The sequence below is a fragment of the Physeter macrocephalus genome, chromosome 6 (assembly GCF_002837175.3).
Source record: "Physeter macrocephalus isolate SW-GA chromosome 6, ASM283717v5, whole genome shotgun sequence".
NCBI lineage: Eukaryota > Metazoa > Chordata > Mammalia > Artiodactyla > Physeteridae > Physeter > Physeter macrocephalus.
The window spans coordinates 92,988,190-93,014,415 of record NC_041219.1 but is presented as its reverse complement, the minus strand read 5'-3'; the positions used below and the strand labels follow the sequence as shown (position 1 = coordinate 93,014,415).

The following is a 26,226-nucleotide window of genomic DNA, read 5'->3' as shown; positions in this document are numbered from 1 at the left end:
AAACACAGGTTGTGTTTGAGATATCCAGAAGGTAGATGCCACAGGATTTAGCAACTGACTGGATAGGAGGGAAAAGAGAGAGAGGAAGGAGTCAAAATGATGCTCAAATTATTGGCCTGTGTATTTAGTGGTGTCATTCCTGGTTTAGGGAAACAGGTTTGGGGCAGAGATTATAAATTTAATTTTAAACCTGCTGAATCTGAAATGTCTTAAATATCCAAGTGAAGATGTTCAAGCATGCAGGCAGATATACCATTTGCAACACTGAAGAGAAATTTGGGCTGCAAATAAAGACCTTAGAATCAGGGCCAACTCTACAATTTGCAACGCCCAGTGTAAAATGCAATGTAGGGTCCCTTGTTCAAATAGCCTTTGAGGTCCATCAACTGCTTTGTCCTCCTCCCAACAATTTGGAGGACTAAATGCTCTGGATGAGGGTGGGGAAGTTGAGCCAGGTATCTCCCCTTTCCACAGCCTCTATTCTCCAAACCACATCGAGGGACACCTCCAAGAGACTGCAATTTCCATGCTAGGATGCACTTGCACAGGGAATGGGTAAGAGGCTCATCCCTACCAAGTCGCCCACTAGGTGGACTGTGACACTGACAGTCCAGGACAGCTGCCGCCATGCCCTGCCCTAAGACACCGTGGGTGCACACACATGACCCTGACTTTCCCGGTGCCTGTGCCCAGGCCCTCCTGGTCCTGTGGTCCTGGACCGGGGTGGGGTGAGCAGGAGAGTGGGTGGGGCTGAGATGCCAGAAAATGGGAGGAGCTGGCAGCTGAACTTATCCCAGGGAGGCAGAGAGGTGGCAGAAGACATGCTCCACTCTCTCATTAGACTTCACTTACAAAACAAAAACCCAAAGGTAATGTTATTAAGAATTTCAATCTGGCAACAAACAGAACATTGAGACCTCAAGCATTAGGCCCTTCTGAGTGCAGGGCCCTGTGTGAATGAACTGTTGGTATGCCCATGAAACTAGCCCTGCTTGGAAAAGATAATAAAGTTATAGGAATGAATGAGTTAAGTAGGGAAAGATGAGAAGAAAAGAGGCCTAAGGGGACTTCCCTGGTGGCGCAGTGGTTAAGAATCCACCTGCCAATGCAGGGGACACGGGTTTGATCCCTGGGCCGGGAAGATCCCACATGCTGCAGAGCAACTAAGCTGGTATGCCACAACTACTGAGCCTGTGCTCTAGAGCCCGCACACCACAACTACTGAAGCCTGCGCACCCTAGAGTCTGCGAGCCACAACTACTGAGCCGGCGTGCTGCAACTACTGAAGCCCGGGCACCTAGAGCCTGTGCTCCGCAACAAGAGAGCCACTGCAAGGAGAAACCTGCGCACCACAACGCACAGTAGCCCCTGCTTGCCGCAACTAGAGAATGCCTGCGCGCAGCAACGAAGACCCAACACAGCCAAAAATAAATTAAAAAAAAAAAAAGACTTCCTCTAAAAAAAAAAAAAGGAAAGAAAAAAAGGAAAGAGGCCTGAGGATGGAAGCCAGAGAAGCACCAACATTTAAGAGATGGGCAGATAAAGATGGGCCATCCTGTGGCCAGACAAGGGTTGCAATTAATCAGAAGACCAATGAAGGAGAAGATACTTTGTCTCTGACCCCTGACTTGGTAAAGCTTTGCAAGCTATCACCTGGCCTCGGATTGTTAGGCACATTTTGTTTCATAAACTATTCATGATATAGTTGATAATTTTTCAGAGTCAAGGGTGTGGTTCTTACCTAGGCCTATTACCTCGATTATTTTTGAAGCATATGTTACTCAGTTGAAAAAAAAATGGTGCATGAAAGAAGCTGCAGGAAATAAAATAGATTAAATGAAAGAATGGAATTTACTAATAGACTTACAGCTAACCAAAGTAAATAATTCATTTCCCTTCTAGCAACAGTCCCTTTACATATAAGGTCAGCAATGTTTCTCTGCAACATTTATCAAGCAAGAAAAATGTAAACTCTAAAATCTGTGAAGAATTTCAAATGACGCATTGAAACCTGTTGCAAAATCAATCACAAGAGTTTTCTAACTACTGATTAACCTTGAGCAAAGCCTTAGGCCCTAAGAACCAGACTATTTGATGAAAGAACTGTGGCAGGGAGTTGGTAAGAATTTTAGAGCTTAGAATTGGTGGGGAGAAAAAAAGTGATTTTTAAAAATGGATTTAGAAATATCTCTGGAAGTGATTTATAAAGTGGCTAAGAACACAAATTCTGGAATAAGCTGCTTGGGTTTGAATCCCAGCTCAGTCACTTACTCCCTGTGTGATTTTGGACAAGTTATTCAATTGCTCTGTGCCTGCAAGAATGGTAACAACTCGTAGGGTCATTATGAGGATTAAATAACTGAATGTAAAACATTTAGAACTGTGCCTAGCACATAAAAAGTACCATATGCTTTTGTTAAATGAAAATTGTGAATATTAATCATGGAACTAAAATACCTCTGGAATTTCTATTTTAGTAGGTCCCATAAGCATTGGGGAAAGTTCACTAAAAGAAAACAATCTTTTCTCCTTCTCATTTTTTTTCTTCTTCATCCTCCCATCTTTTTTTCCCACCCTCCTATCTTCAGAGTACTGTATTGGTTTCTCTTTATATTAGGAATAATTTTTTCCCAAAAGTTTCCTTAAGAAGTAAGTATAATGTTTCCCGGATATTTTCTTAAAAGTAATTTCCTCATGTCTTATCATGCATATTCATAGCTGTTTTCCCACTCCTACTTACAGTTGATCTCAGTGTTTTATTTCTTTCATATGAAAACATCAGAAGTAAGTATATAGAATAAAATGCACGGTAGATTTAGTGTTATCTGAATATTTATTCTAATTATAACAATTCTGGATTAAGTGGAAAAAATATAAAAAGTTTCAATAAGTGTTAGGGGAACAATGAATATAACAAGGATTACAAATACACCCTCTAGCCCTTTTGAGAAGTCAAAATGGACCCATCTGAATTCACCAGCTTCTTTGAAAAAAGTTCTGCGGATGCACAATCCCAGGAAGCCGCAGTTCAAACTACCCCATGTATCTTAAAAGCAGAAATCCCTTTGTATTTGTCTTACTGTTGCCTCTGGCCTCCAGCATTGCGTTCTTATCCTCTCTGCCTCAACTTTATTTCAGTACTTTGTTTCCTCTGGTTCTGATGTTTTTTCACAGTGCTTTATAAGAGTTTACACCTAACCCATAGTGGAGGTCTTCACTTCCTTTGCTTTTGTAACACCGAGGATGAAGTTTTCAAGGTCCCCATACGCTGCATGCTCGGTGATCATCTTCCGACCACTCCCTGAGCGCGCTCCTGCGGGCGGGGGTAGGTGGCGCTTCTCCAGCCTCCTAACCTCACTTGAGGCGGAAATCCTCCTGCCTTTCGTGAACGTTGTTTCTTTAGATCTCGCGCTCTTGGTCTTTTTTCTGTTGTTTCTCATCTACGAGTTTGACCTCCTCTGTAATTACCCCCTCCCCATTCCCCTACAGAATACACGTTCCCCCACTTGGAGTCAGAGTAATTGATACTTTAACATCCGCCATTGGCCCCCACTTCGTCTTTAAACACCATGCAAACGCGCTCTCCTTCAGGGTCCTGCCTGGGAGCTCCAGCAGCGTTTCCCCTCCTCTCGTAACAGATGCCAAAGAGAGCGAGGCCCCGGACGTGCCCATATATAACCTTGGGACAGAAGGCTGCCTCGTTTGGAGGCAACGTTCGGGGGAACCCTGTCCACTCCCACCCTCGCGTGCTCTCGCCTCCCCCTTCGGCGAGTTCAGTCGCGTGCACAACGCGGGCGCCGGCTACTCCCTCTCTTCTCCCGACTTCCTTCTGAGAGCCTCATAAACCGGGGGAAGTTCAATCATTCCTCAGCGAGCCTCGGCGCTCACTGGGCATGCTCAGTGGCCGGGCCCGGCTCCGGTGGCCAGAGGCTGCCTTGGGCGCAGGGCTCGGGTCGGCGGCCGCTTGGGCTCGGCTTTCCCGAGCGCGGGCTGAGCACGGCAGCCCCTGAGCCGGGAGTGAGACGCGCCCCGCCGTCCCCGCCCGGTCGCCGGCCCCGCCAGAGCGCCGTCGTTCCGGACCCCGAAAGCCCCCAACTTCACGCCAAGTTCCGAGCCGCCTCCGGGGGAGCCATGCAAATGATGACCAGGGACGTTCTGCTAGAAATGGAGCTGGAGGAGGACGACGACGACGATGGGGATATCGGTGAGCCGCGGGTTCCGGGGGTGGGCCGGCGCGGGGCCCCGCGTCCGCTCCCGAAAGCCCGAGCCAAAGCGGGAGAAGTCGGGGACTGCGCGTGGGCGCCGCACCCTCGGGAATGGAAGTTGGCGGGGACCCTCGGCCGCTCGGAGGAGGTCGGGTGCGGGGGGCCGTGGGGGGGAGGGGGAAGCCCGCGCCGCCCGCCCCGGGCCGCAGTGCGGCTGCCTCGCGCCGCTGACCAGCGGGCGAGCGGGCGGCCCCCGGGAAAGCCGGGGAGGCGCGGGGTACGCGCCGGTCCCTAGGTCAGTTTCCGGACGGGCGAGGAACGCGGCCCCTGAATAGTCACGGTAGATACGGGGACGCCCCCGAGCGCGGAAGTCTTGACTCAGAACAACAACTTTTGGGTCATTTTCTCCGGCTCGAACAGGCGCGGGCGGCGAGCCCGTGGGCGGGGTTCGGGGAGCGCGCCCGGGTTGGGAGAGCAGGGGTGTGACCCGCCTGAATCCTCCTTAAGGTGAAAGCAGACGCGTGGCTCTGGGACGGAGGGTTGGGCCTGGGTGGGGCGGCCCGGGTCGGGCGGCCCGGGAACTGATTTGTGGCCGCCGGGCGCGGGCCGGGATCCTTTTCCATCCGCAGCGCCCGCGGGGGAACGGATGGGAGGAGGTAGCCCTTAGGCTGGGTGGACCGCAAGGCATTTCCTACCCGTCCAGAGGGCCCCGGTGCCCCATTTCTGGTTAAAAGTGCTTAGGAAGAGTGGACAGAACGGAGGGAGAGCTGTTTAAGAGTTAAACAAACGGAGTGGGAGGAGGTGAGGAAGGCGAAAGCAATTGGATCAGTGGGGAGAAAATCTGGTCCTTAAAGAGAACACTGGCAGGGAATGATGGCATATTGGGTCCGTCTGGAAGACGGGCAGTTAAATCACCAGGCAGACTCCGACTCAGTTTCCTGGACGCCAGATCAGTTGAAAAAACGTTAACAGTTCCTGCTCATGTACTAATACTTTTCTCTAATATATGCTTCTCTAATACATTCTTCTCTAATAACTTTAGAAGTAACTTAATTTTAGGAGATAGATGTGGTTTTTCGTTCACGTTTTAGGTTCTGCTCATTTATTTTTCTGGTTTTTCTAGCTCTATTGAGATATAATTGACATATAGCAATGTTTAAGTTTAAGGTGTACAACGTCTTGATACATTTATAAGTTGCCACTATAGAGTTAGCCAACACCTCCGCAATGTTACTTAATTACCATTTGTTTTTTGTGGCGAGAACATTTAAGATCTTCTCTCAAAGTATAAGATACAGTATTATGAACTCTAATCACTATGCTGTAAATAGATCCCTGGAACTTATTCATCTTCAAACTGGAAGTGTACCCTTTGACCAGTATCTCCTCACCACCCCCTAACATTCTGCTGTTTCTGTGAGTTCACCTTTTTTGTAGTTCACATATAAGTGATATCATACAGTATTTGTCTTTCTCTGCCTTATTTCACTTAACATAATGCCCTCAAGTTCCATTTGCGTTGTTGCAAATGACAGGATTTCCTTCGCTTAGGAAGAGTGGACAGAACGGAGGGAGAGCTGTTTAAGAGTTAAACAAACGGAGTGGGAGGAGGTGAGGAAGGCGAAAGCAATTGGATCAGTGGGGAGAAAATCTGGTCCTTAAAGAGAACACTGGCAGGGAATGATGGCATATTGGGTCCGTCTGGAAGACGGGCAGTTAAATCACCAGGCAGACTCCGACTCAGTTTCCTGGACGCCAGATCAGTTGAAAAAACGTTAACAGTTCCTGCTCATGTACTAATACTTTTCTCTAATATATGCTTCTCTAATACATTCTTCTCTAATAACTTTAGAAGTAACTTAATTTTAGGAGATAGATGTGGTTTTTCGTTCACGTTTTAGGTTCTGCTCATTTATTTTTCTGGTTTTTCTAGCTCTATTGAGATATAATTGACATATAGCAATGTTTAAGTTTAAGGTGTACAACGTCTTGATACATTTATAAGTTGCCACTATAGAGTTAGCCAACACCTCCGCAATGTTACTTAATTACCATTTGTTTTTTGTGGCGAGAACATTTAAGATCTTCTCTCAAAGTATAAGATACAGTATTATGAACTCTAATCACTATGCTGTAAATAGATCCCTGGAACTTATTCATCTTCAAACTGGAAGTGTACCCTTTGACCAGTATCTCCTCACCACCCCCTAACATTCTGCTGTTTCTGTGAGTTCACCTTTTTTGTAGTTCACATATAAGTGATATCATACAGTATTTGTCTTTCTCTGCCTTATTTCACTTAACATAATGCCCTCAAGTTCCATTTGCGTTGTTGCAAATGACAGAATTTCCTTCTTTCTCATGGCTGAATAATATTCCATTACATATATATATATTATATATATATATGACACATCATCTCTGTCCATTCATCTGTAGACAGACAATTAAGGTCTTTCCATATCTTGGCTATTGTAGGCACTGCTCATTGAAATCCAAGACCAAATTTAATAGAAGGGATTATACTCCATGGTTTAGCATTACCTTTCATTCACTTGAGAACAATTTATTAGGTGTCCATTCTTATGGAGGGAGCAAATAGTAGTATTCTTTTTTACAGGAGAGAAAACTGAAGCTCACAGGTTCATCTGCCTAGCTTCTCACACAGCTTATTAAGATTCAAACCCAGGTTTTCTGACTTGCAAGACCTGTGCATACTGATGCCCTTTTCAGCAGGTCACTCCAGCTGTCAGATAATATATAATGCTCCTTTTGCAGGCTGCGGTAGTAAATCATGATTTCATACAATATAAATCATAGGAACAAACTTTAAAAAGTTATAATAAAATTAGCACAGTCTGTTTCATAGGAGAACACTCATCTGTTGTGGTGAGGTGTCACTGTTTACACTGACAGTTGTAAATAAATAAGGGTAAAAACCCAAATGGAAATTGAAGTAAGCAAGGGACTCTGAGCTTTGTTCCAACCTGCTATCAGTAGATCTCAATTTAGAAAGAAAACTAACTTGGGCTAGTTTGTATTGACCTGATAGTTGTATCAAGTCAAACAGTGTAGATATATTTAAGAAAAAGTTAAATATTCTCTACTCTTCTTGCATCCCACCCTCCATAGTCTACTGAAATTAATACTTTAGTGTATATAGGGGTCAAGTCAACATACTTTATGTCAACAAATATCATCAGGTCTCAGCAATTTGGGGGTGTTATACAAATTTAATGTGGGTTGCAGTGATTTATATCAAGAGATGTTTACCATGCCAATGGAAAGTTTATGTCATTGAAAATAATAAGCCTTTTTGGATGTCACCAGAAGTAGGCTGATGGTATACAGACTTTTATCAAATAATTATAAATCTATGGAAAGGGACACTCTGGTGAAATGAAGATTATAATTTTAACCTCTGCCTCTAGTTTTGTAATGCAGGGCTGTGTTCAAGCTATTGACTAACATATTTCTCCTAGTACTTGATTGTCACAACTAATAGTTGTATAATAATTTAAAACCCACTCAGGTACTGAAGATTTCTATGAAATATCTCTATAGTTATTAACTTTATAATTCAGAGCAGGAGAGTTATTTTAACATAAGTTCTCGGGTAAGACATCTATGATCAATTAATTTGCAAGAGGCAAAAAGAAAAACTATTTAGATGTGGTCCCTGGTTACATCATAGAAATATTTTACATATGTAAATGGAAGTGTGCCCTTTGGTAGACTGGGATTTGGGCTGCTTTTTTTTTTTTAAACCTGTGGGTTTCTGCTTACTTTTGAAGCACATTTAGTGCTTTAAGTGTGAAGATTGCTTCCTTGTTTGACATTAACTAATCTAGAGAATCAAAGATGGTAAATCTCAGTATGGTGTCCTTTCCATATTTGCTTTACTCATGACCACTAGAAATTGTGCCCAAAGGTTTGTGAAAGAGGCGGCCTATTGGCATGAGAGCATTTGCGCAAAAGGCCACTTATTTTCTAAATCAGCTCCAACAACCAACCACAGGTGTTATCTTGAGGCAGTGGTGGCAGGAAGTATTTGGCTCATGGCCTTTATTGCACTGGTGCTGGTGGAGATCACATGTTGAGGCAGGTTCTGTGCGCCTGGTGTGCAGAAGAGTGTCTTTAGCTGCCTTGCTTCCAGAAACACCTCCCCCACACACACACCCCGCCACCCCATTAATCAGTAAATTGAATTTAACATCTCTTCTTCTTGACGTAGAAAGTGATAGAAGTAATTTTTATAGCCAGAATGTAGATATTTAGTATGCTGTTTTGTTTCTTGCATTTCTGTTGTTCAAACTTCACTGAGGAAAGAAAAGTTTTCTCAAAAAAGAAGGGAGTTATCAGGAACGCTTCAGATAGTTCAGGCAAAAGGTTTTTTGTTTAGATGGTTGGTTGAGTCAACTGAAAAAAAAAAAGTACAACCTAAGAGTTGAGAATTATGTTTAGTTTGGGGACCCTGCTGAGGACTATAGCCTGGGATAACAGCCTCTCAGGTAGCTTTGAGGAACTGTTTCAAAGAGGTAAGGGAGAGGCCAGGATATATAGGAGTTTTTTGGTGGGGGAAAACAAAACAAACAAACAAAAACAAAATCACGTAGTTGAACATTAGAAGATTACTGCTAATCACAAAAAACAGACATCTCAAGTTAAAGATTTTAGTGCTTTTCTATGTATGGGAAAATGCAGAGTCTGGGCTTATTGAAATCATTCCTTTAATGTTCATCTTAACTATCTAGGGCCAGTATCCTGTGTTTCTCCATCGTGAATTCCCTTCAGGGGGCATCATGGGGTAGCTGCAGTGGTTGATGGGTTTATGGCAGCAACATCTTCATTTACTGAAATGGCCGGTGACATTTTTTGACCACTTTGGATTCCCTGTCTGTTCATGGTAGAGAGTTTACTCTCTGATCCCCACAGCTAATGGTCCTGTCATTGGGGTGGGGGATGGGTGGGAAGAGGCCCATTATTTCTAAGGGATAATGATCCAGCTCTACCTCCCAAGTGTCTTTGTTGCCTCCCTTTTCACTGTCACATTCTTATATAGACTTATCTTCCTGCACTATCTCTATCCCCTCACTACAAACTTTATGTTTAATCACTCGCAAATCTGTTCCTAGCGTCAGTTTTGCTTTGTCACCATTAATTGAGCAAGCCTGCGCTAGTTGTAGGATTAGGTGTTGGGAGGCAAAAAATGAGTAAGATGCAGGCTTTGGCTGTGGAGAGGTGGGTTCCATGGAACCAGCCATTTGCAGTAAGTGCTGTTATTGAGGTACATACACAGCCGTGGAGGAGGATGGGAGACCGCTGCACAGAAGAGATTAGATTGTTGGGCCAGGTGCTGAAGAAGCAGGCAGGCATAAAGAACAGGAGGAGAGTCTGGAGTTTCAAGTATTGCCTATGGTGGAAGGGAGCAGTCACGAGGCTGGGAAGGCAGGGGGGTGTGGCCCCATGAAGAATCCTCCAAACGTTTTAAGGGTTTTGGATTTTACCCTGTAGGTGATTTGGAGCTCCAGAAAGGTTATAAGGAAAGGAGTGATAGAATCAAATTTGCTTTTGGAAAGATCTCCCTGGCAGTGCATTGGGAAATGGTTGGAGAGGGGAGATGCTTGAGGTAAGCCTTTCTGGTAGTCAGGTTCAGAAATGGCCGGCAGTGGCCATGAGAATAGAGAGGAGTGGGTCTGAGAGCTTATGAAAGAGGCAGCATCTCTAAGGTCTTGGAGACCGAATGTGTCCAGCAAGCAGAGAGGAGCCTGGGATGACTCTTGGACTTGAGAGCGGTGGCAGGTGGAGGAGAACAGATGTGCAGGAGGGGAGAGTTTCGTATTGTTCCAACAAGCCTTACATTCTTCTCCTCTGCTTTAGCTCAGACCATTGTCCTTCCCAGTAATACTAGACTCTCCTCCTCTTTCTCAGCAGCTCTCTCTCCTTCTAAACCCCTCACAATCCCAGGAAGCTATTGTTGGTCCCTCTAGCCCAAAGCACCCACCAATGAATGCTCACACCCCTTATTTTTTTGTTCCACGCAATTAACATTCACCTTGTATTTTTGCTGTTCATTATTTTTGCATTAATTAATCCCCCCAACTAGAATGTAAATTTCTTGGGGACTGAGACTAGGTCATGCAAAATATCCCAAATGTTGTAGACATTCTATTACTCTAATTTAAGAAAATTCTCACTTCCTCACCCTCTAAAATGAAAGCTTCTCAAAGGCAGGTGTTTTGTGTACTTTCTGTTCTAAGCTATGTCCCTAGTGCTTGGAATGGTGCTTGATATTCAGTGGAAGCCAAGCAAATCATTGTGGAAAGAAAGAATAAATGAATTACTTTGAATAATTAAACAAATAAATTAAATTATTTAATTAAGTAAATTTATTTAATTAAATAAATAAATGAATAATAAACATAATGCTTAGTTGTTTTTATGGCCCTCATGGAGTTCTCTTCTTTGGCACCTGGAGATGCCCACAGTCACCTGCTATAAAAACATTGATTGTACATACTCTTCCAGGAACTCTTCTAGGTTCTGTGGTCCGTGACCTCTGGTACCTCACTATCTTGGAAGGAGGCAGATATGTGAATAGATAATTGCAGTCATCTGTGATTAATGCTGTACTGTAATCAAGATGTGTACCAGGGTCAGTGGTGGTACCTAGGATAAAACATGTAACCTTGCTTAGGGGAATCCAGGATGGCTCTACAGAGGTGGTGCCTATGCCAGCCCTGGAGGAAAAGCCAGATAGGTGAGGGAAGGAGCTAGAACAGTAGAGTGTCCTGAGCTTTCCTAAATGTTCCCTGATTTCTCAACAAATCACCCTTGATGCTGCCCTTGCCTTATTTGCTATGACAAGTGGCTCATATGTATATGGTGTGTGTGTGTGTATGTATATGTATGTATTCTTTACCAGGGTATGACAGCTAAAAAGCAAAACAAAGCAAACTATTCTTAAAGTCATTCTCTTTGAACATAGTCAGTCTTACCCTGTTGCATAAACCTTTTGTTATTTTCAGTTTCAAATCCACAGTCACAATTTATCTTCCATGTTCTAACTCTCAAGTCAAATAATTGCTTTCCAAAAGGTTCCCCAGACTCCTCTTACAAGTCTCAATTGTTCTTTGGATCTGACACAGAGCTCTAAAAGAGGAAAAGAGTTATACACACATGCCCCCCACCCCTTTTTTTTTCTCAAGGGGTTGTAACAGTCACGTATGTTGATTGCTGTACATTTGTTTTTTTTTCCTCTTAGAAACCAATAAATTTAGACTAAAAGCTCCTGTGAAGATTTACCTCAGAGATATTATTTAAATTCTGACATTCTTGGGGGAAGATTATACTATACTGTTAAGAATTCCACAGTCAGGCTTTAAGTTAAAGGATGGTCTTGAACTCTCAAAGTGTTATTTGTAGCAAGTTAGATTAAAATAATTGTATTTTATAGAAGTTTCCACTCTAGCTAATACTTTAGGTTTTCTTATGTTATCATGCATATCAGTTTGTGTTTTGTATTCCAGTCAATTCAGTAAATCTTAACAAAACGTATAGTCTTAGAGGGAGAAGCGCTATCTTATTTCCCTTTGTATGCTACAGCCTAAGTATAGTAATGCTTTTCACATAGTCCCAAACATTTGTTAAGGGATTGTTTTTTAGATTGTAATGGGAAGCTTTGTTTGCTATAAGATTTAAGCTGCTTAATCTGCTTTTGATACAAATCATTCAGGGCTGGGTCTGTGCAAAAATCACGATTTTTAGAACAGAAAAACATCATTTCCAATCACCTTCAACCAAGGAAACGTACTTCTTGACTGATTGGTAACTCATGTAAATGTAGAGATTGTGAGAATTTAATACAGTCAAGTGATTGTCTTATGCCATTATTGCTTTTCCTTTAGTTTTGTCTTGCTTTTTTAAAGGCAACTAAAACTATTTAGCAGCCATCCCAAGGAACAGCCAGTTTAAAGAATACTAGGTGAAAATGTCAACAATAGAATATTTTGGACATGTACCAAAGAGCAATCCAAATACTATTCAGCCCCAAATCAGAAAGAACGTTTGCACAGAAGACAAGTTGAAGGGTTAATAGGCAACTTTCTCTGCCGTGGTATTATTACTGCCCTGGCTACATGTCTGAATACTAATTGAAAGAACTTGCTGCAGTAAGTTATTCAGCAGCCAAAAATACAAATGAAAGAAAATATATTCTTTTGTGAAGTCCAGATGTTGCTTTTATATTTAATGCTTTCAATCTAAGACATTGAAACTCTACTATTTCCTACATTATTTAAAAATACAAAAACTTGAAATTGGGGGAAGAAAGGATATTAGTCATTAAAATTCTCTTTTCTATAATGTTTATTTTAACTTTGGCAGAACTTTAGCCAAAAGTCAAAGTCATGTAAATAGATGTTCTTTCACAAAGTACAATTATGCAAATTACAGGCTTGTTTATAAAGTTTGTTTTATATAAACTAAGATTGTGTTTACATAATTGATTTTTTTATGATTCTTCAGACATTCTATCTAGACGTTTGAAAAATAGTCTTTGGCTTTGCACAGACAGGATGATGGTTAGATTTTTCTTGTGGCATCCCACAGACACAGACTTAAGGATTAAAAAAAATTTTTTTCTGATTTCTGCAAAGTTTTTAAGAAAAATTATTCCCCACTAGATTTTAAACAAAAATAATACACCCTCCCCACGTATAAAACTCAGACCCTTAACATTATTTTCAGTGTTTTATTATAATTTATATTATGATTTTAAACAATTGCATTCATTTGTTGTATCATTTTATTTCCTTCTACTGTTACTTATTAAACAATTCCTGAATGCTCAATCTGTGTAAAACATAAGATACTTTTTTCTAAGCAAACAAAAGAAAAACCAACAAATAAAACCCACCCTTTTGTTTCTAAGTAAAACAAATAGTGAAGAAACAGTGTAAGCTCACTGATCTTAGATGCTACTTAGGGAAAGTAGATTTTAAAGACTGAGCTTCTTGGTTTCTTTGGGGAAAGTTAATCCCTAAAGAGGACATTAAAAAAAAAAAAAAAAAAGAAAGAGCCTGTGAAGGCTGTGCTGATGCAGAATCATGAGGAGGGAAGGAGACAGGCCTGCAGTCAGAAGACCTGAATTAGTGGTTGGCTTTGGCACCTAGAATCTATCACCTGTGGCAAGTGTCTTGGCTTCCCAGCCTGTCTTTTCAACCCTGTGGGGTTGCTAGGAGGATGCAAGGAGGCATGTACAATGGGGGGTGTGGGGCCTTTTCACTCACACTATCTGAGTGGCAGTTACAGTATCACCATCATAATGAGTTTTTTTATTTAAAAGCAGTCATGGGAACTGCTACTCTTTTTTTTTTTTTTAACATCTTTATTGGAGTATAATTGCTTTACAATAGTTGTGTTAGCTTCTGCTGTATAACAAAGTGAATCAGCTATACATATGGAACTGTTACTCTTAACCTCGGAGAGCTCTAAGTCCTTGCCTGGTTTTGTGTTGCTCTGTGTCATATTATGCATGCAGGAACTGTCCACTAAGTTTCAGGTTAAGGGTGATCATGACTGTGGCTGTGCTGCAGACACATGTACTTAAAGATAAAAGAGTTGAAGAATAGCATGTGGTTTCTGCAAAAGGATAATTACTGAGTGTGCTTTCCTATGCTCTTACTGATCTTCTGACAGAATGACAGTGTTATTCAGATTCCAGGAAACCTATTTCAGGGGGAATCTCTTTCAGGGAATCTTAGCAAAAGGTTCCAACAGCTGACACTTGGCTCCCAATAAATGGCTCATAAATGTAGGGATTGTATTTCCATTGGTAGCACATGTGGCTTATCCTATCCTCCCAATTGCTGTCAGGCAGTTCTTACCAAGTATGTATGCCCCCATGTGTCACCATGTAATTGAATGCATAAGAAGTGAGGAAGAAGACTTCTTTTAAGTAAGAAGTGAATAGCTTTTATTACAAATTGAGCCTTTAGAATATCACAGGAGAACTGGGGAGAGAATGATTGATGATGAGATTCTCCATTGTCACTACTGAATTGTGGAAACATGGAGAATCATTCAGAGTGTTCACCATTCAGTGGAGGGAGGGAAGTCACAAGGCAGTGAAGGGAGATTGTTGACCTGTGTTAAAAACCTTTGACTTGACCTTGACATCCTTCCCACCACCCCTTTCCCAATTTTTGATCATTGTATATATGTAGGCACTGTCAGTCTTGGCCGCTCATCCTCTTAATGTCTTCTAGAATTGGAGATTATCCTGCCTCTCTCAGAGGGGACCTTCTCAGCCCCTTGTTGCCTCAGCATACTCAAACCCCGCTCTCAGAGGGCTGGGGGATGGATGCCTTGGGAATCGACATCCGCTTGGATCTGGAGGGAAGAAGGAGAGGCGAGGCCCCAGGGATTTCCCCCCCCACCCCAACAAAGCCCTGGATAAGTGTAGGTATTAGGGATCAGGTGAAAGTGATCTTTTCTTGAAGTTTGGATTTGCGGATGAAAACCTGAATTTCATAGAGGTACTTATACTGGAGGCAAAAGAAAAGGATGACTTCCCTGTCTTGGAAGATCATTTCCACCGTCTGTTACAGACAGCCTCACCTTGGCCAAGGATGTGGACCTGCGTCCTGTTGGACTACAAATATCTGTGGTGAGGGAGAAAGGGGCCACTCTGCTGGCCTGTGGTCCTTTTTAGTTAGCCACATCAGCTTCTCCTCCTCAGTTGAGTCTGTTATCTTGCCTCTGTCTCAGTACTTTTGTCAGACATTTAGCCTGGGTCTGCAGAGGTGGAGGGCACCACTACTTAAACTTACGTTTTAGACAGATATAAGTTCAAATTCTAGTCCAGACATTCACTAATTGTGTGACCTTGAGTGATTAACATAACTTTCTCCTCCTCTGTAAAATGGAGCTAATATTAGAACCTACTTCAAGGGTGATTGTGTTAAAAATGATGATTTTAAAAAGCTTACTTTGCAGGATTGTGGTGCCTGATACACTAAAAGCCCTCCATAATTATGACCTAATGTTAGTATTATGGATAGCTGCTTTTACCTATATTTTAACTCAGACGTATCTCTTTTGCTTTTTATTAGCGATTTTACCATTCTTCCACTTATATAGCTCACTGTCATTCTTTGTCTTTTTCATTAAACTGTGAGCATCTTGAGGCTATCATCTCAGTGAGCAGCTTAATGCCTGGCACAGCATAGGTGATCAATACAATTTTGTTGAATGAATGAGTAGGTGAATGACAGATATTGATTATTGAAGAGCTGTGTGGTATGATTGGAAAGGTAGGCCTTTGGATACAGATCAACCCTTGGACAGGTTCATAAAACTTTGGAGCCTTGGTTTCCATATTAGAAAAGTGTAGTAGAGATAATAATACAGAAAGGGTAATGATACTTTACGGAATTGTGATAAAGTTTAAAATTAACATATAAAAGGATGAGGGACAGTTCCAGGCACATAATAAGCCAATAAATAATAGTGACAGTCATGATAAAGCAACTAAAAATGGAGAAATGTAAGTGACTGGCGTAACCTAAGTTGGATTTTCCAGTAGATGGATTTCATAATAGAATTGTATCATTCCTTTGAATATATATAATTTTAGTAAGAAAGGTAAGAGATTGTAGGATAAAGATTCATAATGAAATTTAAATGATCCTTTGATAGTATTTACACTAAAGAAAATGTGTGAGAAATAGGAGCATTTCTTAATCTAGCAAATTTAAGATTTTGAAAGTATCTTTTATCAAAGTCTAAAGGGTAAGGTTGATATTGATCATGTGAACTTTTAATGAAATAAACTTTTAATAAAATATGTAGTTTTAAATAAATATGTAATTTTGCTTATCATTTGGTCAGTTATTTTAAATGGGAAAATTCTAAAATATTTAATTTGCCTACAAGACTAAAATGTCTGTTCATTGAGTTTTATTGAAAAGTTTGAAGTCAGGTAAAACCTGTTAAAAGAGATGGATGTGATACGGATCAAAATGATAAAACAGAAGACATGAACACACAGAGAAATTGCTACCCTTATGGTTTGAATTGTTTTGAATTTAGTGATATAAAGAAAATAAAATAATCCATACCTAATTTGCAAAATAGGTATATGAAATAATGTTTCTCATTTTGTAAGCTTGAAGTTTGGGAATGATTCAGCCTACACCAGTTTGTTAGAAATTAAACACTGCCAGGCCCCCTCTAGCAGCATCAGACCTAAGAAAAGTTAGACATTCCATTCCATTTGGGTAGGTGAGAGCAAAAGAAAAGGAAGAAGGCTATTTTTAATCCCCAAATACAGTAGAGTTTAAGGTTATTTGCTTTATAGGTAAGGCTTTCCTAGAAGTGACTTTTCAATAAAAGCCAGAGTTACATCCTTCAGTTACTGCACTTAGAACTGCAGTTTTGTTGTCCACTGGGTTTCAGCCTGTCCTCCATCCACAAGATGCCAGATTGTCTCATATTTCCTGCCTCCATTTAAATTTAGGTAGTATTTAGTACTCACTGGGTACATGGTTCTATAACAGGCATATTGCAGCTTACAAATCACAGAGGAGATGTGAACATTTCTAACAGGCTTTGCCATACACTGTAAGGGTAAGCAACACAGCAAATGGCTTTTGAGCAATGGGGTAATCATGGTTTTCCTGAGGGTTACAGTTGCCTAAACTGTGGCTAGTGGCTTGTTTTATACTCCAAAATACTTACTTTGAAGCGTTCAGTCACCATACTGACTGACTTACTTGACACACACACAAAAATCCCTTTGAAAGCGGATCATGGAATTGCTAGCAGTGGCCTTCATAAATCAGGTCTATTGCTTTTTTAAAAAGTCATGTACATAGAGATTTCATTTAGCTCAGAGCACTGGCTTGATCTCATCTCACAATCTTTATTAATTCAGTAAATATTTTCTGAAGACCTCCTATAGGTCACGTGCTATTTAAGGTCTGAGGATACAGAACCAGGGAGAGAAGATCGCATCTTTAGTGGAGCTTATATTCTAATAAGTGATCAAATAAAACCCAAAAATGCATGTGGAAATCCATTTATTTAACCTAATGTCTGTTTAGCACCTTCTCTGTGCCAGGCATTGTGCTGGGCACTAGGAATTCCATACACAAGATGGAAGAAACAGCCTCTGCCCTCGATGAGTAGCCATGCTGGCAGGGAAGACAAACATGCCAACCGATCACCAGCAAATTATATTTAAAGATTGTGAAAAAAGAGACAGACACAGCCGAGGACAGAGTGGGGTGTATCCAAAGCTGGTTCAGGGGGCTGGGACCTCCCTGGGGGATGGCTGACAAGTACAGCTGTTTTTCTCATAATTCTAAAAATAGCATGGACTTAGACTATAATCTTTAAAAAGCAGGTCTACAAGAAGACTCAAGATGTACATTAGATTAACGTGTAAAACACCACACGTGTTTTCAGGCTCACAACTTCAGCTGTACTGGGGGAATCCTCCACGCAGGAACTTTGTTTGTATTGATTTCAGTAGCTGTTAACGCACCTTGCAAAGGTGAGCAAGTAGCATTATTGCTGTACTGTCAGTTCTGTGCCTCTTCATTCCTTGGTAGATGGGCTAAAATGTTAGCACTGCATTGGAAAGCAGCAAAACTTAGTGGGTCACTCCCAGTTCCTTTCTGTCTTTCTTTGTAGCTCAGTGTAGCATAATCTTCTACCTGAAGTTGAAGGAGAAGGTGAGGTTGGGCGCAAGCAATTCTGTGCATTTTCCCTGAGCTGTCAGAGGAGGAGGCCAGGGAGATGGGGTAGGTACCTCTTGTTCCCTGTGCTCCACCCTTTGCTCTCCTGACTTGAAAGGGGCGGGGAGCTGACAAGAATGCCTTTTCTGGATTCTCAGCCGGGAACTGGTTCTCTGGTCTTCCTGCCCAGGTCGCTGTGGGGTGTGACTCATTCCTGTTTGGAAGTGACTGACTTTGGCTGAGAGTCATAACCAAGCCGCTGAAGCATGAATCAGAATTTGTGTGATGGTGGAAAAGCCCCACAGAGACCCTGAGGTGCTCCCTCAGGAATTTCTCCCCTTGAGAAATCCTAATACTAGAGAAACACTCTCTAAACAGTAAGGTCCTACTGTATAGCACAGAGAACTGTATTCAATATCCTATGATAAACCATGGAAAGGAATATAAAAAAAGACTGTATATATATGTGTAACTGAGTCACTTTGCTGTACAGCAGAAATTAATACAACAGTATAAATCAACTATACTTCAATAAAAAATATTGAAAAGAAAATAAATAAAAAAATAGAGAAACACTCTCTAGAATTCCTTCACTGTGAATAGCCAGTACCCTGGTATTAGAGTAATACGGAAGATGCAAATTAAAACTTGTTTTCAGTTGATAGGGCAGAAAGAAGCAGATGCAAATCGTTTCCATTTACTCTTAAAAAATCCTGTTATTTTTCTGTGTTAGGATCTTTTCATACACGACTGAAATCTAGCAGGCAATATGACTGTATTGTTAAACTTATTGTTATATCCATTACAACTAATTCCTTTCAAATGGAGCCTGTTTTCCTTATAAATGTCATTGAGATCAAGTATAAGAGATCCTGTCATTAACCCTTTGCCATGTTTTTATCTGAACCCTCCATTCTAGTAATGTTTATTTAGTCCAGTGGTATTTTTTTAACATGTAAAAGGCATATTTTACATATTATAAAATGCACAGTTCAATGTTCAGTTTAGTAAATTTTGACAATTCTGTAACCACCCACCCAAAATAAGACAGAGTACATTTTCATAGTCCTTTCATTTCAGGCTGTCACCACCCCCCAATCCAGGCAAACACTTAATGACATCTACTACCATAAATTGGTTTCACCTGTTCTTAAACTTCATACAAATGGAATCATAGAGCATATAGTCTTTTGTGTAGCTGGCTTCTTTCACTTGGCATGATGTTTTTGGAGATTCATCCATATTGTGGGTATCAATAGCAGTCTAGTATATTTTAACTATAAGAATATCTGGAAAAATATTTTGAATTATGTCTTAACATATTACATCTCGGATAAGGAGCAGACTAACAATACTTAACCTTTTAATTCTATTTTTACCCTAAAGTCAAGTACTTTTTGGTCTTAGTTATTTTCGTGCTTTGTAATCTTTTTAGAAGCTCATACAGTGCCTTGCCTGTAATAGGAAATTGGCAAATGTTTTCTTTAAGTTGGAAGGGAATGTATAAGGAAAATTAACTTGTATCTCATTTTATAGAAATTCAGATTTTAATTGCCCTGCTGTGATGTGAAACCAAACAGCACTTTCATTCTGGGCACTGGTCTGCTCATGATTTTATTGATGAGTATATTCGTCCAGAGTGGGCCATTTGTGGGCTGTTTCCTCCAGTGTAAGGAGTTCAAGTGTAATAATAATTCATTTTTCCAAAAGGTCAGTTCTTACTGATTTTTTTTTTTTTTACTGGTAAAAATTTTCTAAACAGATATTATTAGCCTCATTTGGTAATTGAAGAGCTCTAAGAACAAAAACAGTAACAGTGACCTATCCAAAATGAAGGAGCGATTCAATGTTGGTGCAGGATACTCGATTCCAAAATATTTGTTCTAGCACATGTGTTGCAAGCTCCCAGAGAAGTTATTGACACTGACGTTGGTTTCCCTTAAGAGTGACTCATGATCTCTTGAGCCTGGTTTCCACCATTAGTCATCCCCACTGCTTGGGTTAAAGCAGGCTGTTAGACTCTGCCTGGATTCCAGCCTTCACAGTCCCCCCACCTGGCCCCCACCCTCTTGATTCCCACCTCCTGGCTCAGCCCCTCAGCAGTCTCTGGAACCAATTCTGACTCCAGGCAAGCAGGATTTTATAATTCAGCATTTAGTATCAGTGCAGCATCCACCTTGTGTTTGTGTTTCAGTTCAGGTAAGTTGACTTGTCCTTTTTTCCCCAGTTGCCTAAACTCTTTTCTCAGAAACATGCCTAGAACGTCAGTATCCCTCGTTCTTCAGGTCCTGTCTTAGTCTCATCAGTGTCTCCTAATAGCTCTCATGCCTGGGAAGTGAAGTCCTTCCTCCCGCTGTGTGGTGCCCCCTGTCCCTTGCCAGGAGCAGACCGTAATCATGGCCTGCCTGTGTCCCCAGATTTAATAACATGAGCTGTACCTCTGTTCTTTTCTTTAGCTGTGCTTACCAGTGGTACCTTAAATCTTGGACCCTACATTGCCATCAAGCTGTATTTCTTTTCACTCCATTTCATTAGTCATGCCGTGCTGGCTGCTGTAAGTGGGGCTGTGAGTAAGAGTGGGATACAGTTTCCTGCAGTAAGAGATAGGAGACTTAACTTCAGCCCGGCACCTAAGAAAGATCAAGTGCTTACTGGAATGTGGGCAAACCACCTCCTGGGCAAGGAGGAAATCTGTGCCTGGCAGTAAACAGTTCTATTCAAAAGCAGTTCCCCAGTGCTGGGGAGGGACCTAGTTGAACATCGGGGTAACTGAACCAAGCTGGTACTCAGCTGGGAGTGCTGATGGCTGTGGCTGGAAACCTTCCTTCCCCGTTCTTCAATATGGAAAAAAGATATTTTCCCAATCTTGTGCACGTACAGCTTTAAGAAAAGTACCCTGGTCAAAATTTCCAGTATTTGAAAATGTGCTGAGAATCCAAAAAGTAGAGAACCACTCTGAGCTTTTTCCTTCCCTTCCTGATGCCAGTGGCGTTTCTGAACGAGCATGCTGGTCTGCTTCCACATATGCCTTGGTTACCACATCCTCTGGCAGGTGGCCTGCCTCTTGGTTCCTGCAGTGGGCTTAGTCCAGGCATTTGCTTCCAGGCCTCCTTCCTCCCAGGCCGCCTCTGCAGCCTCTTCCTGGATCTTCCCTGGGTCAGGCTGACTGTCTGGAAATGGCAGAGACTGTATATGATGGAGAGGGGGATCTCACCTGCCTTAGGAGAGGGAAATTAGCTAAGGTGAACGCACAGGCAAGACACTCCTAACCCAGCTGTTCCAGAACCTAGAAGACATCAGGTTCACGTTCTAATTATTTCAAAAAAGCGATAAATGCTGTGAATAGGCAGACTACATAAGGTTTATTGTCAGACTTCTAATAGACCTAGTGTGTGTCCCTGCCATTTGTTTTATTAAGCTTTATGAGCTTCCACATGTGAAGTTGAAAGGACATTGAGAAAGGTTCCCTTCAGAATTTTAAATTTTATACAATAGGTAAGTATACAAACCTTTGAACAAAGCTGATTGTGACTACTGACTTTTAATCTGCAACTAGAATAGAAATGTATATATTAATCAATATTTTGCAAACATGTAGAAAATCCATCATCTGTGACTTCTGTATATTGTGTTAATTTATTTGTTACTTTATTTGTCCACAAGTAGTAAGAGATTATTTGGATAATAAAATAATTATGGTGACAAATTGCTTTGTAGCTTTCTGAAGTCTAAATGAATTTATTGTACATAGGAGTCACCTTAACCATGCATTCTGAACTTTTAAAAGCACCACTTTCTTAGTATTAATCCAGTCATGACAATCTGGAATAAAGCATTTTATTTTTCTACATATCTCTCCTCAAATATAAAGCAGTGATTGAATTTACCTGCTTCTTGGTCTTATTAGAGATGTTTATAGATACATATTTTAGTGTAATTCATTACTGCAGATTAAATGGGAGAGATTCAGACATAGTACAGATTGTCTCTCATTTAATCTCCTGGAAATGTGCAGTGTAGAGAAATACTTAAATAACTTAAATCGAAGCTCATTTTCTTGTAGGAGTGGTATATAAAGAAAGATTAGACTGAGGGTCTTTTGTCCTGTGTTTTATAGAAATAATCACAAATACTTTAATCCAATATAAATGCTGTATAAAGCTTTTCCTGTAGCTTAAAAATTGATTGGACAGGGAAATACAGTAACCATATAAAATCATACTTGATTTTTGATGACAGAATAGTAAAAGTTTCTTTTCGTGTTCTTCATGATTCCTTCCTTATTTTTATTGCAGCCATTAGAAGATGAATGAGTGAAAGCTTTGAAAGTGGGAGGGGTGGGTTTCGAAAGGGCTCTTTGAAGCCGCGGTCCCTAACCTTTTTGGCACCAGGGCCCGGTTTCGTGGAAGACAATTGTTCCACGGATGGTGGGAGGAATGGTTCAGCCAGTAATGAGAGCGTTGGGGAGCGATGCGGAGCGGTAGATGAAGCTTCCCTGGCCCGCCGCTCACCTCCTGCGGTGCAGGCTGGTTCCTAACAGGCTGCGGGCCGGTAGCGGTCAGCAGCCCAGGGATTGCGGACCCCTGCTTTAAAGGACAGTATCTGTGAGGCATCTTTGAGGAGGCTTGTGGGAGTCTGAGGCACGGAGGGTGGCCTTTTTTTTTTTTTGGCCACGAGGCTCGGCTTGCAGGATCTTAGTTCCCCCACCAGGGATCGAACCATGCCCCCTGCAGTGGAAGCACAGAGTCCTAACCACTGGTCCGCAAGCTACTACCTGGGTTCTTAACTTAGGTCTGTAGATCGACATGGGTGGGCTTGGAGGTGGGAGACTTCTTAGATCCCCTAAACTGTATGGGAAAAGGGTTTATTTGCATATTTACAGGTCTCTGGAATCCACAACTTTCACCAGATTCTTAAGGGGCTTCTTGATCCAAAAGGACTGAATTGCCAGTTCAGTGAGACTGGGACAATTATGATACAGAACTCATGAGTTAAAGTTTGTCAACTGCATATAGCTGTAAAATCTCTAGCACTGCTGCCTTTTGAAACTGGAAATCTCTTTCCCTGTGCTGTCATCATCCGCTCCTGCACTGATATTCGTAAGCCCACCTGCTTTAAAATGTGTACATGACAATGGCTTCTCTTAGGTGGCTGTATTGGGGGAAGACCAGAGAAGGAATAGAGAATGTTCTTCTTCTTCTTCTTTTTTTTTTTTTTTTTTTTATATGTAAGCCCACCTGCTTTAAAATGTGTACATGACAATGGCTTCTCTTAGGTGGCTGTATTGGGGGAAGACCAGAGAAGGAATAGAGAATGTTCTTCTTCTTCTTCTTTTAATATATTTCTTGACTTTTGACTTTCTGTTTTAATTAGGAACCTTTGGTCACAGGGGACAGAAAGTCAAATCAAGTGACCTGAATAATCAGAGGAATTTATTAGTGCAATAAGTGAAAGGCTCAGGGGTAGTTTTCGTTTCTGGAGGCAGCCTTGCCCTCGGGTCTCATGGAAGGGACTCTCAGCAGTGCCAGCTCTCCCCTTGTAGCTGAGGGCAGTGATGGTGTCCCACCTGCTACCCTACTTGGACCATGTCATCCACAGAAAGGAAAAGTTCAGGTAACTTCTCTTCCCTAGAAATCCCAGCAAATAGTGCTGATGGGATTGTATGCCCACCCCTGTAACCACCATTGTGGATGTGAGTTACAGGGTATGTTGATGAGCCCTCGATGAGAGTGGAGTTACTTAAGCCACATAAGTGAAAATGAGGAGCATGTACATTTCTTTTGAACTTTTGTATTGTTACTTTCTAAAACTAAAACTGTGGTGAAATAATCTGTCAGTTCAGTATACTGAAATGTAATTTTTAATAGTTTTATGTTCTCTTTTCTTTTAAAATTTATTTATTTATTTATTTATTTATTTTTGGCTGCATTGGGTCTTCGTTGCTGCGCGCAGGCTTTCTCTACTTGCGGCGAGCGGGGGCTACTCTTCATTGCGGTGCGCATGCTTCTCAGTGTGGTGGCTTCTCTTGTTGTAGAGCCCAGGCTCTGTGCGTGCGGGCTTCAGTGGTTGTGGCACACGGGCTCACTAGGTGTGGCTCGCGGGGTCTAGAGCGCAGGCTCAGTAGTTGTGGCGCACCAGCTTTGTTGCTCCACGGCATGTGGAATCTTCCTGGACCAGGGCTCGAACCCATGTCTCCTGCATTGGCAGATGGATTCTTAACCACTGCGCAGTGGGAAGTCCCTGCTTTTCTCAATATAAAAATTGGAGTCATATTTTCTGTTGCTCTGTCTTAAAAACAAACAAAAAATTAAAACTGATTTTTTTTGGGGGGGCCCTCATTAGAGCCCTCCTCTCTCTCCTTGGGATGGTGGTGTTAGCAGCTCTTTATTGAAAAGATATTTCCGTGGCATAATCTGCTTTTTCACTGTTACTACAAATGTTTTTTGAATATCTCTCCAGTGTAAAGCAGTAGAAAAGGCTCGTTGGGAAGGGTTTTCTGATGTTAGGATGACTGAATGAAAATCTTTACTCTAATACTTATCGGTTGGCAAACTTAAGTAAGTTGTTGAATCCCTGAGCCGTTTTCTCTCTTTGTAAAGATAAAATGAGAAAATGTACTGAAAGGACTTTGTACAGTGGGACTAGTAGCAGTTTATATTAGCCAAATTATGCCAATCTCATGATTTCAAGTAAAATTATTATAATGTGTACAAGAACTTAATTATAGGCATTCATGAATGGGCCCATGGCTAATTAGTATGTCTATAGAAAGAATATGTTCATTGTAATTTTGCATAGATTCTCTTGGGTAGGATTCCAGAAGTTAGATTGACATTTTAGTCAAAAAAACCCAAGAAGATTATTAAGTTGACAGAGATAGCATATGGTACATTAATATTACTAATAAGCATTATTTGTGTTACTGAATTAAGTCTGAAAATATCAAGAGGGAAATTAGCTTAAAGCACTGAATTTCCAAGTCTGTCTGAGTGTAAGTACACAGTACATCTATAATTGATTTTATTCCTCGGGTGACTTTATTCAGTTTATACTGGGGCTCACTTTTCATAATATTATAAAAGGGATGAATAAAAATGAATATATTCATTTACCTTCTATGATAAATAGTTTCGATCAGAATTGTTGAATCAGCGACATTCTTTGCAGCCAGTGAGTACAAGACTGAAACCTGTTGAAAGTTTACTTTGTGGCTTTTGGGTTTCTTGCACTTTCCAGTGTAATCCTCTTTGAGTTCTTCAGGATTTTTTTAACCTGGGTCAGTATAGTGCCTGAAATATTTCTACACTTGGCAATTCAAATAAAAATAAACATTGCTAACACTGAGGCAAGACTAATGGGGCTGAGGTTGTTGGGCTTTGAAAAAGTAAGCTGCCCAGTAGCCTATAATAATGTAGAGAGGCCAACTGTGGAAATGGATATAGAGGGAATCCTAGCAGATTTAGGGAATTCATTCCTGTAATTAACCTAATGGTATAGATTGTTAAACATTTACATGGTCCAAATATAGACTTTTCCCTAAGACTGTTTAAAAATAGACAAAGCAGAGACAGGTCTGATTGTTTTGATATAGCCTTGCTGCCTATGAGGGTAGACCAGACGACTTCACATGGGTTAGTTCCATCCCATTTTCTAATGAAATCTATCAACCCAAGATTTGTTAAGTGTCTGCTCTATGCCTATCAGTGTTAAAAACTAAAAAGGTACATAAAAAGAGTAACATATGTTAAGTGCCATGTGTAATTTTTGTTTTGTTTTGTTTTTTATTGTGCTTTCTTTTTTTTTAAAAAAATCTTTATTGGAGTATAATTGCTTTACAATGGTGTGTTAGTTTCTGCTGTATAACAAAGTGAATCAGCTGTACATAAACATATATCCCCATATCTCCTCCCTCTTGCGTCTCCCTACCGCCCTCCCTATCCCACCCCTCTAGGTGGACACAAAGCCCTGAGCTGATCTCCCTGTGCTATGTGGCTGCTTCCCACTAGCTATCTATTTTACATTTGGTAGTGTATATATGTCCAAAGTGCCATGTATAATTGTAAATACTCTGTATGTAGTACATTTAATGGTTATAATACTGCTATTGTTACCAAATCGGGTCCGGCTGCTCGCTGCTTGAAAATCAATATGAGAGAGAGAGAGAAAGAGAGACAAATGTTGGTAGAGAGGAAAGTCACTGTTTTTTTTTTTTTTTTTTTTTTTGTGGTAATGCAGGCCTCCCTCTGTTGTGGCCTCTCCCGTTGCGGAGCACAGGCTCC

At 41.2% G+C, this 26,226-nt stretch overlaps 1 protein-coding gene across 6 annotated transcripts in view; it reads left to right on the top strand.

Annotated features, from left to right (window-relative positions):
- Positions 1–3,582: 3,582 nt before the first annotated feature.
- Positions 3,583–26,226, top strand: part of ANO6 (anoctamin 6) — a 223,688-nt gene continuing 201,044 nt past the window's right edge. For 2 of the 6 annotated variants that reach the window (XM_024122807.3, XM_028491403.2), the window contains exon 1: positions 3,586–4,204. In XM_024122807.3, the coding sequence (XP_023978575.1) occupies positions 4,132–4,204 (73 nt within the window). In that variant the 5' untranslated portion in view covers positions 3,586–4,131. Of the gene's footprint in view, positions 4,205–19,966; positions 20,147–26,226 lie in introns of those variants that run through there. The other 4 variants (XM_024122806.3, XM_024122808.3, XM_028491398.2 and 1 more) reach the window with 4 other exon arrangements.